General features: G+C 46.3%; 1 protein-coding gene across 1 annotated transcript in view; it reads left to right on the top strand.

Annotated features, from left to right (window-relative positions):
* The window catches only part of dpys (dihydropyrimidinase), a 148,727-nt gene that overhangs the window by 120,586 nt on the left and 10,466 nt on the right, over window positions 1–17,675 (top strand). The window contains exons 6-9 of the mRNA XM_070872164.1: window positions 482–623; window positions 3,569–3,711; window positions 8,277–8,484; window positions 13,194–13,308. Coding sequence (XP_070728265.1) covers window positions 482–623; window positions 3,569–3,711; window positions 8,277–8,484; window positions 13,194–13,280 — 580 coding nt within the window. The 3' untranslated portion in view covers window positions 13,281–13,308. The remainder of the gene's footprint in view (window positions 1–481; window positions 624–3,568; window positions 3,712–8,276; window positions 8,485–13,193; window positions 13,309–17,675) is intronic.

Genomic DNA, 17,675 nt, shown 5'->3' on the forward strand with positions numbered 1-17,675 from the left:
CCCAACATTTTCTCCTTTTCTCCCCTGATTAACTTCATCCTGGGAACATTGTCCTCTGAGGGGCCTGGCACTCCAGAACTTTTGGAGCTGAAACCCTTTGTCTGCAGCTCTATAGTCAGAAAGTAACGACCTGATTTGCAGTTACAATTGAGTGGTATAGGCTCATGCTTTCAACCCAGGACAGATCAAAGCCATTGGGGTGTCTGCCTGGGTGAGTTCTGTGGTGGCTACAGCCCTGGTCCAAACCACCCACCAGAAAGAACATTATTTTGCCACTGATGATGACTGATTTCTCTTCCCGCCGCCCCCCGCTTCCCCCAACTCCAATCTTCCCCACAGCTCCTGTTCATGTCAAGAATGGATCTGTTTTGTGGATTAATATTCCTTCTTGCTAGATAGCATCAGTAAAGCAGTACAGTGCCACACTCATCTCTGCAGGTCTGCTTGATTGTGTTGTCACTTTGCTTCTCTTTCTTCATAGTGACGACCTTACTGTGACAGGAACAGACAACTGCACATTCAACGGCTGCCAGAAAGCCGTGGGAAAAGATGATTTTACAAAGATTCCGAATGGGGTGAATGGTGTGGAGGACAGGATGTCCATCATATGGGAGAAAGGAGTGGTAAGTGTCACTTAAATTTTGAGAGCCTATAATTCTGATGTACAGGTATAGATCTTCAGGGTTTTTCCCAGTGGGGGAAAAAGGAATTAGCCTTAGGAGTAAAAGCAGCAGCATTGAGGCAAAGATTTGGTTCAACTACTTCTGGATCTGCCTCATCAATAGTTTAACGACTCAATGTGTCAAATTACATTCACATTCACACAAATTACATGCTGGATAATACTGAAAAGAAAGATTTGCACACTTTACCACGTTATTCTGTCAAGCCCTTCAATATGACCAAGGGCAATCCAAGTAAGTGCACGCAACTGGTTTAGGTGTGACTTCCATGTTCCATTTCTAGGTGAGGACAAATGCATTGCACTTTTGCCCATCATGTCAGCTGTGGCTCAGTGGGTAGCACACTCACCACTGGGTAGGAAGGCTGTGGGTTCCAGTCCCACGCCAGAGGCTGACAAGTGGATGTAAAAGATTCCATGGCACTATTTCGAAAAAGAGCAGGGGAATTATCCCTGGTGTCCTAGCCAATATTTATCCCTCATTCAACATAACAAACCAGATTATCTGGTCCTTATCACATTGCTGTTTGCGGGAGCTTGCTTGTGCACAAATTGGCTGCCGGGTTTCTGACATTACAACAAAGACTACACTCCAGAAGTACTTCATTGGCGTTAAAACGTTTTGAGTCATCCAGTGGTCATGAACGGCGCCATAGAAATGCAAGTCTTTCTTTTCTTTATCTTTTATCATTTGGTCTGATAATTATTAAACCTACCAACCTGCTTATTTTCCATCTCATTCATTTTCAAAGTTACAGCACGGAAGGAGGCCATTTCGGCTCATCATGTCCATGCCAGCCAACAAGAAGCTATCCAGCCTAATCCCACTTTCCAGTTCTAGGTCCGTAACCGTGCAGGTTATGACACTTCAAGTGCACATCCAAGTACTTTTTAAATGTGGTGAGGGTTTCTGCCTCTACCACACTTTCAGGCAGTGAGTTCCAGACCCTCACCACCCTCTGCATGAAGAAATTTCCCCTCAAATCCCCTTTAAACCTTCCATCAATTACTTTAAATTTATGCCCCTTGGTTGTTGACCCCTCTGCTAAGGGAAATAGGCCTTTTCCATCCACTCTATCTTGGCCCCTCATAATTTTATACACCTCAATGAGGTCTCCCCTCAGCCTCTTCTGTTCCTAGGAAAACAAATCCAGCCTATCCAAGGCAGAAAATCCTGTGATTTTCCAAGATGCACTCCTGGTAAGTGCAGGAGAGTGGAATCACCCCGCACTTGACTAATGTAGCAGCAGCACTTGTAGAAAAGAAGCTATTTCCCGGGGATTTAATGATAAGACCACTAGTAGTATTTTGGAGAGCACAGCCGAGTTGGGGCCTGGTCTGAGGGTGCGAAGCAGTTCCCAGTCTTTACAAATTAAAAATATTTGACAAGTATTTGTTTAAAAATAATTGTCTTTGACCATAAGAACATAAGAATTAGAAGCAGGAGTAGGCCATACGGCCCCTCGAGCCTGCTCCGTCATTCAATGAGATAATGGCTGATCTTCTACCTCAACTCCACATTCCACTTTCCTGCCTGATCCCCATATCCCTTGATTCCCTTAATATCCAAAAATCTATTGATCTCTGTCTTGAATATGCTCAATAATTCAGCATGCACAGCATTCCGGGATAGAGAGTTCCAAAGATTCACAATCTTCTGAGTGAAGAAATTCCTCCTCATCTCTGTCTTAAATGGCCGACCCCTTATTCGTGTTTGTTTACTCTTTGTTTAAAAATGAATGTTCAGTCATACAATCACTATTGTGTCACTTTAAAATGATTTCAGCTGCATCGAAAGGCGTAAGCAGCATTATAATTTGGTCTTGACGCGACTCAGAATGCTACCAGTGAACTTACACTGAGTGCATTATATCTCCCTCCAACCCACTGCAAACACCACACTGTAAAAGTGCCTCGGTAATCTACTGAACATTCTGAAGACGTTCTTCAATGCTTTTAATAATTAATAGAACGAAGACAGTCTCATTCATGCTCTCGTAAATTAGCAGCCTGGGGAATGAGCACAAATGCGCAGAACTCCTTATTCAGTGACCTCCAAGAGACCTAGGGCTGGATTTTCGGCTTTGCTCATTTCAGGGCGGTAATGATGCCAGGGCGGTAAAGTTTGCACCCAGGAACAGGTTGCTCCTCAGTCAGCAAAATTGAGCTGCTGGGCCCTGAGTATGTGGCAGAGCACTAAGCAAGGCATTGCACACCTCTCTTTGGGTGCTAGGCTGCCTGAGCAAGCAAAAATCCTGAGCTAAACAGCCGACCTCAGAGCGCCCTATGAGAGGCCTGGGGATGGAAAAGAAAACCTGAAGAAAAACACCAAAAACATTCCCAATAAGTAGCTCACGCCACCACAACATAAATCGCAAAAAAACCAAACAATTACACTTACCTGAGGAGGATATTTATCACCTCACTGTGGCCACTACAGGTCGGACCACCCAATGTCACAGGCAGTCCCAGCACGGTGCCCTAAGCCATGCTACGGGTCGGGCGGGAGCCAAAAATTGAGCCGATGTCACAACCAGGGGTGTTGCACACCCTTCTGGGCGGTAATGCTCCGTGCCCTCTCGAAACCGGCACTGAATGTTCCGGTGGAGCACTGGAAGCTCTCCGCCCGCCCGGAAGTGCTTACCGCCACCATTGCCACCTCTCTGGGGTGAAAACAGAGGCTGCAACAAGCCGAGAATCCATCCAACAGTGATGCATAATCAGCAGTATAACTCCAGTTTTCTGGTTGTGCATTGCACTCCAGATACTGGTCCATTACAGATGACTTTTAAACCCTACATTGCAGCATTCAAATCTTTATTTTTTTGTGTGTTTATTAGGAGGTCTGGGGAGAAATGGCAAACTATTTGTACCTTTCTCTTTCAGCACAGTGGTAAAATGGATGAGAATAGGTTTGTGGCCGTGACCAGTACCAATGCAGCAAAGATCTTTAATCTTTATCCCAGGAAGGGAAAAATAGCTAAAGGCTCTGATGCTGATATTGTCATCTGGGACCCATGTGCTGTCAGGTAAGGTGACTGACTAGAGGAAAAATACAGACATTTCCCTCTTCACCAGTTCCCTTTGCTAAAGACATTGGGGTAGACATTGGTATCTGTCCAACTCCCCTTTAAAGTTATTTATGGAATCAGCTTCCACCACCTTTTCAGGGAGAGCGTTCCAGATCCCGACAACTCTCTGAATGAAAGAATTTCTCCTCAGCTCCCCTCTAGATCTTTTTCCAATGATTTTGAATCTATGACCTCTGATTATTGACCCACTGCTCTATCAAAACCTCCCATCATCTTGAAAACCTCTATCAGGTCTCCTCTTAACCTTCTCTGTTCCAAAGAGAACAATCCTAACTTTTCTAAATTCTCCTCATATTTGAAGTCCCTCATCCCTGGTAAGATTCTGATAAACTTTTTCTGCACGCTTTTTAAGGCCTTTACATCTTTCCTGAAGTGTGATGCCCAGAATTGTCTACAATACTCCAGCTGAGGCCTAACCAGTGATTTATAAACTTCTAGCATAATCTCTTTGCTTTTATATTCTATTCCTCTATTTATAAACCCAAGTAATCCATATGCTTTTCTAACCATCTAATCAACTTGCCCTGCTGCCTTTACAGATTTGTGAATATGGACACCAAGGTCTCTCTGCTCATCTACACTTTTCAAAATCGTGCCATTTATAGCATACTGTATTTCTATATTCGTCCTCCTAAAGTGCATCACTTCACACTTCTCTGCCGTGACCTCCATCTGCCGTGCTTCTGCCCATTTCACCATCCTGTCTGTCATCCTGAAGTCTATAACTATCCTCATCATGATCTACTACTTTGCCAAGTTTTGTATTATCTGCAAACTTTATAATGCTGCTCCCTACACCTTGGGGAACACCACTGCAAACCACTTCCCTGTCTGAAAACATCCATCATCCACCATTCTCTGCTTCCTGTCACTGAGCCAATTCCGTATCCACACTGGCACTTTCCCCTTAATTACAAGTGCTCTCATCTTCTTAACAAGCCTCCTGTGTGGCACTTTGTTGAATGCCTTCTTAAAGTCCATGGGGCTGAAATTGATGGCCTTACCGCCCACATTCCCCTTTGAGTTGCGCCCAGTGCCAATTTCGATTTGGACTGGAGCAGGCGGGAGAGGAGAATTGCCGGGAACCGCCCGCTGACATCAGCGGATGGCCGAGTGGCACAGCTGACCTCCCGCCCACCGAGATGCCAGATTGGTACGGGTGGGAGTCGGTGCCAGAACGGGGAAGGACCGCTGGCTGGAGGCTGTTCTATCCCCGACGGTGAATGTGAAGAGCTGAAAAAAAAGGTTAGTAAACAATTTTAACATTTTTTCTTTACAGCGACTTACCTTGATGGGGTCCCCTGAAGGTCTTCCGATGTATTTTTTAATGATTTTTATTTGCAGCTCTTCGACCCTCCGTGGGCCCGACTCCATCCTCGGCGGCATTTGGGTGGCAAGCGTCTTTGCCGCCGAGAATGAGAGCTCCCACCCGCTGACGCCCACATTGAGGGCGTAAGTCCCTCTTTTGCCGCCGACCACCCTTTCAAAGACTTTTTTGCCGAAAACCCCACCCAAAGTATCGTCAGGTATCTCGGCGGCCATCAGTGGTCCTTTGGGTGGCCCTTGGCCTTCACCAATTTCGGCCCCCATATAAACAATACCTACTACACGACCTTGATCATCCTTCTTTATCACCTCATCAAAGAAATCAGTTAAGTTAGCCAGACACGGTTTTCCTTTAACAAATCCATGCTTACTCTCCGATTAACCCATGCCGTTCCAAATGAAAGTTTATTTTGTCCCTGATAATGGTTTCCAATAACTTCCCCACCACCGATGTCAGACTGACTGGCCTGTAATTTCCTGGTTTATTCCTTTCCCCTTCGTGGAATAGTGACATAAATTAGGAACCCTCCAGTCTTCCGGCACTACTCCTGTATCTAATGAGGATTGAATTATTCTGACCAGTGCCTCTGCTATTTCTACCTTTACTTCTTTCAGCAACCTAGGATGCATTTCATCCAGGCCAGGCGACTTACCAACTTTCAGTCATGATAATCATTTTAGTACGCCCCCTCTATGTATTACTATCCTGTCTGTAACCTTCACTTCATCCACTTCCTTTGTGAAGACAGATGCAGATTACTCATTTAATACTTTAGCCATGTCCTCTGCCTCTACATGAAGATTTCCCTTTGGGTCTTTAATAGGCCCAGCTTATTCCCCGACTAACCGCTTACATTTTATGGGGTTGGAATTCAGTCGCCCGATAAGGCCTGTTACCGGCGGCCACATGGCGGTATCGAATGGCTGCCGATTTGTAGTCAAATGGCCGCCGCTGGCGGAATTCTCCTCGGTGCATTTTCTGACAGTCCCCACTTCCACCCCGCTGCTGCCGAACCCTCCTAAGTGTGTCATCAAAGAATGCACCGCCGATCTTCCACCCTGGAAGCAAAATTCAACTTAGAAAATCTTGCGACCGCCGTGCGGTGCCCCCGACAGTTTTTTCTGTCAGTGCGCTGTGTTTGCAGTGTGTGTAAAATGGCGGTGCGGCCTCCATTAAAGGGGAGGGCGCACTGCCGCGGCCGCCATCTTATTTTCTTTTGTTGGCCGACTGCCAACAGTTATGCCCCCGGGTTTGGCCGGGCCGCCAACAGGCAGCCTGGCACCCTCTCTTGTGTGCCAGGCCACTGGCCCGGCCGAAACCCTCCTGGGTGGCCCACTGTTTGCCACTAAAGTGGCTGTAGATTTCGCAGTGGTTCTCCCCTTTAACTGAAGGGGAGAGACGAGGTGATGCACCAGCGCGGTGACATCATCAGCGCAGTGCTGATGCCTTGGAGCGTCGGTTACTCCGCCCCATCCCCACTTCCATCCTGATGAGGCCACTTCCATCCCGCTCCTAAAAAATCCCCGAAGTGCTGAATTTCAATGGTTTGGCTGCCCCATGCATTGGGACGGCCAGAACACATTGAAAACGGCGGGTGCACCTTGTTTCGGGCGGTGTGCTATTTCGACCCCTATATGTTTATAAAAATGTTTTAGGGTTCAATTTAATGTTACCTGCTAATCTTTTCTCGTAACCTCATTTTGCCTCCCGTATTCAGTTTTACAATTCCATCCTGTACTTTCCATAATCTTCCTGGTTATGAATTGAATCTTGCTCCTGATATTTGATCTTTTTCAGTTTTATTTGAACTTTTATTTCCTTTGTCATCTAGGGTGCATTAGCTTTGAAAGCTCTGTAATTTTCCCTTCAAAGGAATAGGCCCAGTTTGTACCTGAACTATCTCTCCCCTGAATGCCCTCCATTGCTCAGTTATTGCTTTACCCTGCGATCACCTTTTCCAATCTACCTGTGCTAGATATCCTTCTTAAATATTAGCTCTTCCCTATGAGCATTTTTATCTTCAATATTTTCTGGTCTCTTTCCATAATTACTCTAAACTGAATGATGTTGTGGTCACTGTTAGCTCGATGATCTCCTACTGTAACATACTCCACTTGCCCTACTTCATTTCCCAGAACCAGATCCAACACCGCTTCCTTCTTTGCTGGACTGGAGACATATTGATCGAGAAAGTTCTCCTGTACTAATATCAGACATCCCCCTCCTTCCCTACCCTCATCACTCTGTTGTTCCCTAAGTATGGAATTACTTTTTAATAAACACTTGCTGTGGTGGCAGGAGGAGGAGGAATAGTCCCCGACTCCACAGGTATTGTAATAGCCACCGCTCCCGCTCCCCACAATTCTGGCAAGAGGCCTGTAGAGGCATGACCAGCAGCAGCCGCTCACCCCAAGTTTGCAGATCATTGGGCTTCTTGTTTCAGCCCACACTACTCACACGTCCGGGTGCTAGAGTGAGTTGGATATGGGCAGCAGAGGTTAGGATGAGCTGAAGGGTGGAGACTGGAGAAAGGGAGACAGAGCAGAAATCAAGCCTGGAGATGACAAAGACATGGATGAGTGCTTCAGTGGAAGAAGGGTGGAGGCGAGGCAGAGTTGGGCAATGTTACAGTATTGAAAATAAGCAGTCTTTGTGATAGAGAGGATTTGGAGTCAGACGTTCAGGTCGGGGTCAAATAGAAAAATGAGGTTTCAAACAGTCTGGCTCACCCTGAGATACAGGCCAGGGGTGGGGGCGGGGGAGAATGGAATCGACACCATGGGTACGGAGTTTGTGACAGAGTCCGAAGACAATGGATCCAGTCTTTCCAGTGTTAAACTGGAGGAAATTGTAGCTTATCCAAGACTGGATGTCGGATAACTGAGTCAGTGGAGGGATCGTGAAAAGTGGTGAAGAGAGAGAGCTAGGTGTCGTCTGCCAATTACCACATGTCTTCGGATGATGTTACCAAGTAGCAGCATGTAGATGAAGAAGAACTAGGGCCCAAGGATTGATCTGAAGTGAACAGTGTGGGGATACTTTGTTTACAATTGGCTAGGTTAAATCTATTGCTAACTGAACAGGCTCCTGTTGATTCCTGTTTCTGTTAGTGGTGCAGTTTTCAGCTCCTCTGCAGTTTACTGTAGTTTTTATTTGCTCTTTCAATTTTAAACAGGACTATTTCAGCCAAAACACATCATCAGGTTGTTGACTTCAACATTTTTGAAGGCATGGTCTGCCATGGGGTCCCTTTGGTTACCATTTCACGAGGTAAAGTGGTGTTTGAAGATGAAACTCTGCATGTTGTGCCAGGGGACGGGAAGTATATTCCACGAAAACCATTTGCAGATTATGTCTTCAAGCGAATTAGGCAACGTGATAAGGTCAGTGATCACTTTAAAATAAAACTCTGACACGTAGTGTAAATCTCCATTCATCTATTAGCTTGCGGCTCAGTCAATTCCCAGGAATGATCGGTTGTCCAGCTTGCCATTAATACTTGCATGTTTATCCCACTTTAAGTCACCTTCAAGCTGTCGCTCCGTCTCATTGTGTCGCATCATTTGCTTTGGGTCAGCATGGCTCTTGCCCCCCTCATGGACGTCTCAATTATCTTATGTATAGATTCATTGCTTCTGATTGAAATATAACAGACGTAAGAGTTTGAAGGACTTTCGCTGGGCAAGAGTTAGGTAAACAATCTCTGCCGCGCAGATGTCCTTCCTACTGGGATGCATGCAAAAGCTGGTTCTTGGCACATGTGCATCACGCCCCGAGAACAGCCATTTGTGAGGCCTCACCGGGCGCGTGTGCACGTTGTACACACCCGGAGAGGCCGCAATTTTCGACGTTATCTTTTGTACATTATTTAGTGCGATTAGACTTCACAGAGGAAAACAATATTTGCTTTATCTCCCACTGCTCCCTTGGCGCTGGGTGAGTTTGTAGCTTCCTTCTTAACAGAACCACTGCACTGTTCTTGTAATCCTGCCACTTTCCAACTCGGGCTGAGAATGACAGTTGCCCATTCACTTTTGGGATTCCATGGAAGTCATCTCTCCCAGCCAGCTGTAAACATCCTGTGCAGATATGGGCCCACAGTCCAAAACTTTCCCTAATTTGGCACAAATTGGCACTGAACAATCTTAGGCCACAATTTTAACTCCTCTCCCCCCCGCCCCGCCCCCTCACCCTGCCTGGCCGAAACTGGGCGGTTGCGTAGTTAACATGAGGTCAGTCACTTACCGGTCTTCAATTCATGTTTCCCAATAAAGCAAAAGGAGTAAATTTTAAAACTTGTGGTATAAATTTGTACATAGCCTGCAGAATGATCAAGATTGGTAGACAGCATATTCTTTTCTCATTCTTTATTTTCTCATGTGCAGAATAAAGCTCTTTCCCTCTTGTCCCACCAATCTGTTGCTGGTCAGAGGAGGCAAGGGCCCAGGGGCAGCACGGGCCAGCCCACACTGCGATATGTGTGCACAAAATGTTCGTGTGCGCACTAGGTCCGCGCAGCAGAGCTGGTCTCCAGTCGTCTTGGTTAATCCTTGCCACTGGAACAAGACCTAGCTCTGTCAAGCCGGTGTGGTGGTTGGTGTGCAACGGCCACCACACGTTAAAAAAATCCACGCACAGGCATCTTCCGCCCTTTAACATGCAGTTCAGGATCTGGAATATTAGATCCTTCATTGAACTCTTCCCTTTTTGGCATGGAAGCAAGTCATCTCGATATGAGGGACTGCCTATGATGATGACCCCTCTGATCCCGCTGCCTTTCCTGCAAGTCCCGACCTTAAACTGCCCTTTTGAGCAGGCGAGCGGGACTCCAGCAGGAAGAAAGCGGGAGAGCAGTGATGGATCGTGATACAGCAGGTAATTTTAAAACAACATTTTTTTTTAAGGTTTCCTTGTTGGCCAGGAGGAGTGGGAGCAGGCCTTGGGCCTCCCTTGTTTCACAAGAAAAAAGAACATAAGATATAGGAGCAGGAAGAGGCCAGCTGGCCTCTCGCGCCTGCTCCACCATTTAATAAGATCATGGACTCGGCTCCACTTCCCTGCCCGCTCCCCATAATCCTTTATTCCCTTATCACTCAAAAATCTGTCTCTCTCCGACTTAAATATATTGAATGACCCAGGCGCCACAGCTCTCTGGGGCAGAGAATTCCATAGATTTACAACCTTCTGAGAGAATAAATTCCTCCTCATCTCAGTTTTAAATGGGCGGCCCTTTATTCTGAGACTGTGGGCCCAATTTTGGCCATGACTTGCATCAATTTTTATGGAGTAAGTTGTTTTTTCTGGCGTAAGTTTAAAAAATGCAATTTTCTCCCAAAAATTTGCTCCAGAGTAAGTCAGTTAGGTACGATTTTTTTTAGTTCCGTTTTTTTTTCAAAAGGGGGCGTTCCCAGACACTTACGCCAGTTTTGGCCATTTATGCCACTTTGGCCAGCAAAAACTTACTCCAAATCGACTTAGGTCAGCGTATGTGGCCAGCTCTGAAAAACATTACGGGCAGTTAAGAATTCGGCACAGGTTAGTACATTTAAAGCACCAAGACTTACAAAGCACTAAACAAAGCACAAAAAGTAATAAGCAATCAATCAATAACAAATAAAAAATAGAAGTCCTACCTTTATGCCAGAATCAAGTTTTCTTTTTAAAGTCCCCCCCCACCCCCCATCAAAACTCTCAAACACAACCATCAATAAATAAAAAATAAAACTGAAGTCCTACCTGGGCCCAGGAAATCAGCGGGCCGGGCGGCCGATGCGGGAGGCCACTCGGCCGGGGATAGGATGCGGCGAAGATCGGGGCGTCCCTTCGGCCGGGGATAGAGTGTGGTGAGATTGGGCGTCCCTTCGGCCTGGGATAGGGGCTGCGAGCATCAGGTCCTGCTCACAGCCCACAGGACGCGCTGGGAGGGCAGGAGCATGCGCGCAGGTGCCGGCAGTGCTTTCTGCGCTGGCCTGATGCTCCGCCCCCGACTTCACTTGCTACGCCACGCTGGGACACCGGAGAGTGGGCAGAGTGGGCAGGATGGGGCCCCATATTTTTGGTGCCGTTTCCCGTGCACAAAGTCGGCGCATTTAAGGTAAGTACGCCGAAAAAAGGGGTTGGGAAAAATTGGGCCCTTAGTCCCCTAGTTTTAGTTTCCCCTATGAGTGGAAATATCCTCTCTGCATCCATCTTGTCGAGCCCCCTCATTGTCTTATATGTTTCGACAAGATCACCTCTCATTCTTCTGAACTCCAATGAGTAGAGGCCCAACCTACTCAACCTTTCCTCATAAGTCAACCCCCTCATCTGCAGAATCAACCGAGTGAACCTTCTCTGAACAGCCTCCAATGCAATTATATCCTTCCTTTAATACGAAAAACAAAACTGTATGCAGTACTCTAGGTGTGGCCTCACCAATACCCTATACAGTTGTAGCAGGACTTCTCTGTTTTTATACTCTATCCCCCTTGCAATAAAGGCCAACATTCCATTTGCCTTCCTGATTACTTGCTGTACCTGCATACTAACATTTTGTGTTTCATGCTCAATGACCCCCAGGTCCCTCTGTACTGCAGCACTTCGCAATTTTTCTCCATTTAAATTATAATTTGCTTTTCTATTTTTTCTGCCAAAGTGGATAACCTCACATTTCCCACATTATACTCCATCTGCCAAATTTTTGACCACTCACTTAACCTGACTATATCTCTTTGCAGATTTTTTGTGTTTTCCTCACAAGTTGCTTTCCCACCCATCTTTGCATCAGCAAACTTGGCAACATTACACACGGTCCCTTCATCCAAGTCATTAATATAGATTGTAAATAGTTGAGGCCCTAGCACCGATCCCTGTGACACCCCACTAGTTACTCTCTGCCAACTGGAAATGATCCATTTATCCCGACTCTCTGTTTTCTGTTAGTTAGCCAATTCCCTATCTATGCTAATATATTACCCCCAACCCCGTGAACTTTTATCTTGTGCAGTAATCTTTTATGTGGCACCTTATCGAATGCCTTCTGGAAATCCAAATACATCACATCCACTGGTTCTCCCTTATCCACACTGCTCGTTACATCTCAAAGAACTCCAGCAAATTTGTCAAACATGATTTCCCTTTCATAAAACCATGCTGACTGCTTAATTGAATTATGCTTTTCCAAATGTCCTGCTACTGCTTCCTTAATAATGCACTCCAGCATTTTCCCAATGACAGATGTTAGGCTAACTGGTCTATAGTTTCCTGCTTTTGTCAGCTTTTTTAAATAGGGGTGTTACATTTGCAGTTTTCCAATCCACTGGGACCGCCCCAGAATCCAAGGAATTTTAGTAGATCACAACCAATGCATCCGCCATCTCTGCAGCCACATCGTTTAAGACCCTAGGATGTAAGTTATCAGATCCAGGGGACTTGTCTGCCTTTAGTCCCATTATTTTACTGAGTACTAATTCTTTAGTGATAGTGACTGTATTAAGTTCCTCCTTATAGCCCCTTCATTATCCACTATTGGGATGTTTTTAGTGTCTTCTACCATCTAGACCAATACAAAATATTTGTTCAACATCTCTGCCATTTCCCTGTTCGCCATTATTAATTCTCCAGTCCCATTCTCTAGGGGACCAACATTTACTTTAGCCACTCTTTTCCTTTTTATTTACCTGTAGAAACTCTTACTCTGTTTTTACATTTCATAATCTATCTCCCCTCTCTTTATCATTTTTTTTTAGACGTTCTTTGCTGGCTTTTAAAAGTTCTCTGGCCTCCCACTAGTCTTGGCCACATTGTATGCCCTTGTTTTCAATTTGATACCATCCCTTATTTCCTTAGTTAGCCACGGATGGTTATCCCTTCTCTTACAGTCTTTCTTTCTCATTGGGATATATTTTTGTTGCGAGTTATGAAATATCTCCTTAAATGATTTGGGAATACTGGATGCTACAAACCAGTAAAGAATGTTTCATTCTCCAGCACTGACATCCTTCACCTTGATGGGCATAAGATTCCCCACTTCTCTCAATGAAAGCTTTAAAAATAACAGTAAGTGGACTACCATAGACATTGAACCATGTTAATCGGTATTTTTAAAATGCAGGTTTGCCAGCCCACGCCAGTACAGAGAGAGCCATACCAAGGAGAAATAGTACCACATTGTCCAGCTGGCACACCCGACCATGGGTGATGGCACCAGTCAATGTTTACCCTTTCCGGTATGTATTATCTGTTTATAGTTTGAAATGGTTACCATAGCAGCCCTCCATAATGTTCCCACTGCCTGTCACAGAGGACTCCTGTCAAAGTCATTGTGTTGTGGATTGTTCTTTATCCCATTGGGCCATCCGCCAGGATGAATCAGTAGTTGAGAGGAGACCAAACTGTGCAAGAAAGTTGTTCAACTGCTTCCTTCACAACTGCTACACAAGCTCTTGGTCAGAAACCTCTAGACACTCACAAATGTGGTGTGTATTTGTTTGTGAGCTTGAGAAATGTATTTCCAATGTCCTTTTTTATGTTAGGTAAGAGTGTCAAGAGTAATGGAGCAAAGGCAACAATAACAATAACTTCTATTTATATAGCGCCTTTAGCGTAGTGAAACATCCCAAGGCGCTAAAAATTTGACACCGAGCTGCATAAGTAGAAATTGCTGCAGGTGACCAAAAGCTTGGTCAAAGAGGTATGTTTTAAGGAGCGTCTTGAAGGAAGAAATAGAGGTAGAGAGGCGGAGAGGTTTAGGCAGGGAGTTCCAGGGCTTGGAGCCTTGGCAACAGAAGGCAAAGCGATTACCATCAGGGATACTCAGGAGAGCAGAATTAGAGGAGCGCAGACATCTCGGGGAGTTTGGGGCTGGAGGAGATTACAGAAATAGGGAGGGGTGAGGCCATGGAGGGATTTGAATATAAGGATGAGAATTTTTAAATTGAGACGTTGCTTAACTGGGTGCTAATGAAGGTCGGCGAGCACAGGGGTGATGGGTGAGCGGGACTTGGTGCAAGTTACCTCCCGAATAGCCTCTCGAAAATACTAGGGGACCGAGGGTTTATCGAGAAGGAGGAACTGAGGGAACTCCTTATTAGTCAGGAAATGGTGTTAGGAAAATTGATGGGATTGAAGGCCGATAAATCCCCAGGGCCTGATAGTCTGCATCCCAGAGTACTTAAGAAAGTGGCCCTAGAAATAGTAGATGCATTGGTGGTCATTTTCCAACATTCTATGGACTCTGAATCAGTTCCTATGGACTGGAGGATAGCTAATGTAACCCCACTTTTTAAAAAAGGAGGGAGAGAGAAAACAGGGAATTAGACCTGTTAGCCTGACATCGTCAGTGGGGAAAATGTTGGAATCAATTATTAAAGATGTAATAGCAGCGCATTTGGAAAGCAATGACAGGATTGGTCCAAGTCAGCATGGATTTATGAAAGGGAAATCATGCTTGACAAATCTTCTAGAATTTTTTGAGGATGTAACTAGTAGAGTGGATAAGGGAGAACCAGTGGATGTGGTGTATTTGGACTTTCCAAAGGCTTTGACAAGGTCCCACACAAGAGATTAGTGTGCAAAATTAAGGCACATGGTATTGGGGGTAATGTATTGACGTGGATAGAGAACTGGTTAGCAGACAGGAAGCAAAGAGTGGGAATAAACGGCGGGTCCTTTTCAGAATGGCAGGCAGTGACTAGTGGGATACCGCAAGGTTCAGTGCTGGGAACCCAGCTATTTACAATATATATTAATGATTTAGATGAAGGAACTGAATGTAATATCTCCAAGTTTGCAGATGACACTAAGCTGGATGGCAGTGTGAGCTGTGAGAAGGATGCTAAGAGGCTGCAAGGTGATTGGACAGGTTAGGTGAGTGGGCAAATGCATGGCAGATGCAGTATAATGTGGATAAATGTGAGGTTATCCACTTTGGTGGCAAAAACAGGAAGGCAGATTATTATCTGAATCGTGACAGATTAGTAAAAGGGGAGGTGCAACGAGACCTGGGTGTCATGGTTCATCAGTCATTGAAAGTAGCCATGCAGGTACAGCAGGCAGTAAAGAAAGCAAATGGCATATTGGTCTTCATAGGGAGAGGATTTGAGTATAGGAGCAGGAAAGTCTTACTGCAGTTGTACAGGGCCTTGGGGAGACCACACCTTGAGTATTGTGTGCAGTTTTGGTTTCCTAATCTGAGGAAGGACATTCTTGCTATTGAGAGGGTGCAGCGAAGGTTCACCAGACTGATTCCCGGGATGGCAGGACTGACATATGAAGAAAGACTGGATCAACTAGGCTTATATTCACTAGAATTTAGAAGAATGAGAGGGGATCTCATAGAAGCATATAAAATTCTGACGGAATTGGACAGGTTAGATGCAGGAAGAATGTTCCCGATGTTGGGGAAGTCCAGAACCAGGGGTCACAGTCTAAGGATAAGGGGTAAGCCATCTAGGACTGAGATGAGGAGAAACTTTTTCACCCAGAGAATTGTGAACCTGTGGAATTCTCTACCACAGAAAGTTGTTGAGTCCAGTTCGTTGGACATATTCAAAAGGGAATTAGAGGTGGCCCCTATGGCTAAAGGGATCAGGGGGTATGGAGAGAAGGCAGGAGTGGGGTACTGAAGTTGCATGATCAGCCATGATCATATTGAATGGTGGTGCAGGCTCGAAGGGCCGAATGGCCTAATCCTGCACCTATTTTCTATGTTTCTATGTTAGGATAGGTAAATCAAAGTGAGGTACAGGCAAAACAGAGGCGAGGGGCTGAATGGCGTACTTCTGCTCCTCTGTTCTTTTCCTCCTTATTCTCCTGCAAATGTGCTTCACTGCTCTCCTAAAGATGATGACATGCTTTGGTATGGTTCCACACCATCCTGCACCCTATTTATCAAGTGTGAGTCCAAACATTTTTGTTGGTAAGGTATGCAAACACAGGGGCATCACAGTCATGTCCAATGATGTCCTTTTCTAGCACCATAGAATCAAAGAATGGTTACAGCTGGAAGAAGGCTATTCAGCCCGTTGAGCCCATGCTGTACCTAGCATCTGTACTCATGTGCTTCCAGCGGGGGTCACTGGATAGCTATCAGAACTAGAAACTAATGTATTTGCTTTATGGTGTCTTTGCTTAAAAATTCATAGCAACATATTGCTAGCAAGAAAAGTTGGTTTATTAACAAAGGTTTAACAGCTACACTTATCACATTACCAGTTCATCCACTACGCTTATGACTGCATACCTCATCGTGAATGACCCAGACCCAACTGAGTGGGGTTTTATTGAGTCTTGTAAGCATCACGTGACTGGCTAAGCCACTCACAATGCAACAGCTCTACACTATTTTGTGTGAAACTATAATTCAAGTGCCCCCTTATTAAAGGGGCACTAAAAACCGACAAATTCAACTTTAGACATTTGGTTCAAATTAAAATTTGGTTGCTGGGGGTGATGATGCACTCCAGTCCCTCCGGCGCCCACCTCTCACGGAAGGCCGCGAGCGTACCGATGGACATCGCGTGCTCCATCTCTAGGGACACCCTGGCTCGGATGTAACCGCGGAAGAGAGGCAGGCAGTCGGGCTGAACAACCCCGTCGACCACCCGCTGCCTGGACCGGGTGATGGCCCCTTGGCCGTGCCCAGGAGCAGTCCTACGAGGAGGCCTTCCGACCTGCCCGCTCCCCTCCGCACAGGGTGTCCAAAGGTCAGGAGTGTGGGATTGAAGCGCAATCAGAATTTGAGCAGCAGCCCCTTCAGATATTGCAAGAGGGGCTGCAACCTCATACATCCAATAAAAACGTGGAACGTGGACTCTTCTAGACCGCAGAAATTACAGGCGGCCTGAGAGCCCATGAACCGACTTAATGCACGGGACTGCTCCGTGCAACACGCTCCAGGCCAAATCCCCAATAAATAGTGGGAGGCCTCCGGCGTAGAGAGCACTCCATTGGGGACCCCTGCCTCCTACGGACGGCAAGATGGTGTGCCATGGAATGTCCAGACGGCAGACAAGGATGGCAACGTGGAGAGTGTGCACGAGCAGCCCGTACAGGAATCCCCTCCGCGCAGAATTGAAAGGCACGGAGATGATTTCCCAGAGGAGGCTCAAGTTGTGAGGCGCCGGCTCCCAAGGAAGTTTTCGGGGCTTGGCGCCAAAGAAGAATTCCGTCCGGATGGGAGTCAGTTCGGACGGGATCTCCCCACGTGCTTGAGCCTCCTCGACACAGCTAATGGATTCATGGCCCAACGCTGTTTTTAGCAACTCGATGTCATTGGCCGCACGGCGGACGTCGGCCCAGGATAGGCGTCGTGCCAGCTTGTCTGACGCCATCCAGGCCACTCCTCCACCATCGAGCAGGTGCCCTAACCTGGTCACCTTGCCAGCCACAGCCCTCTCGTCTGCCTGCCACCTAAAACCGCGGTCGTGGAGGTACGGATTCCTGAGCAGCGGCTCCTGAAGGACAACCGCCACTCAAAACAGGGGAGAACTGTGCTTGGTGGTGACTCTGATCCAGACACTGATGAGTTCCTGGTAAAAGACAGGCAGCCCCTGCATGGCAGTCCTGACACCCGCAGGCGCACAAACAGGAGCTG

The sequence above is a fragment of the Pristiophorus japonicus genome, chromosome 1, assembly GCF_044704955.1.
Source record: "Pristiophorus japonicus isolate sPriJap1 chromosome 1, sPriJap1.hap1, whole genome shotgun sequence".
Lineage (NCBI taxonomy): Eukaryota > Metazoa > Chordata > Chondrichthyes > Pristiophoridae > Pristiophorus > Pristiophorus japonicus.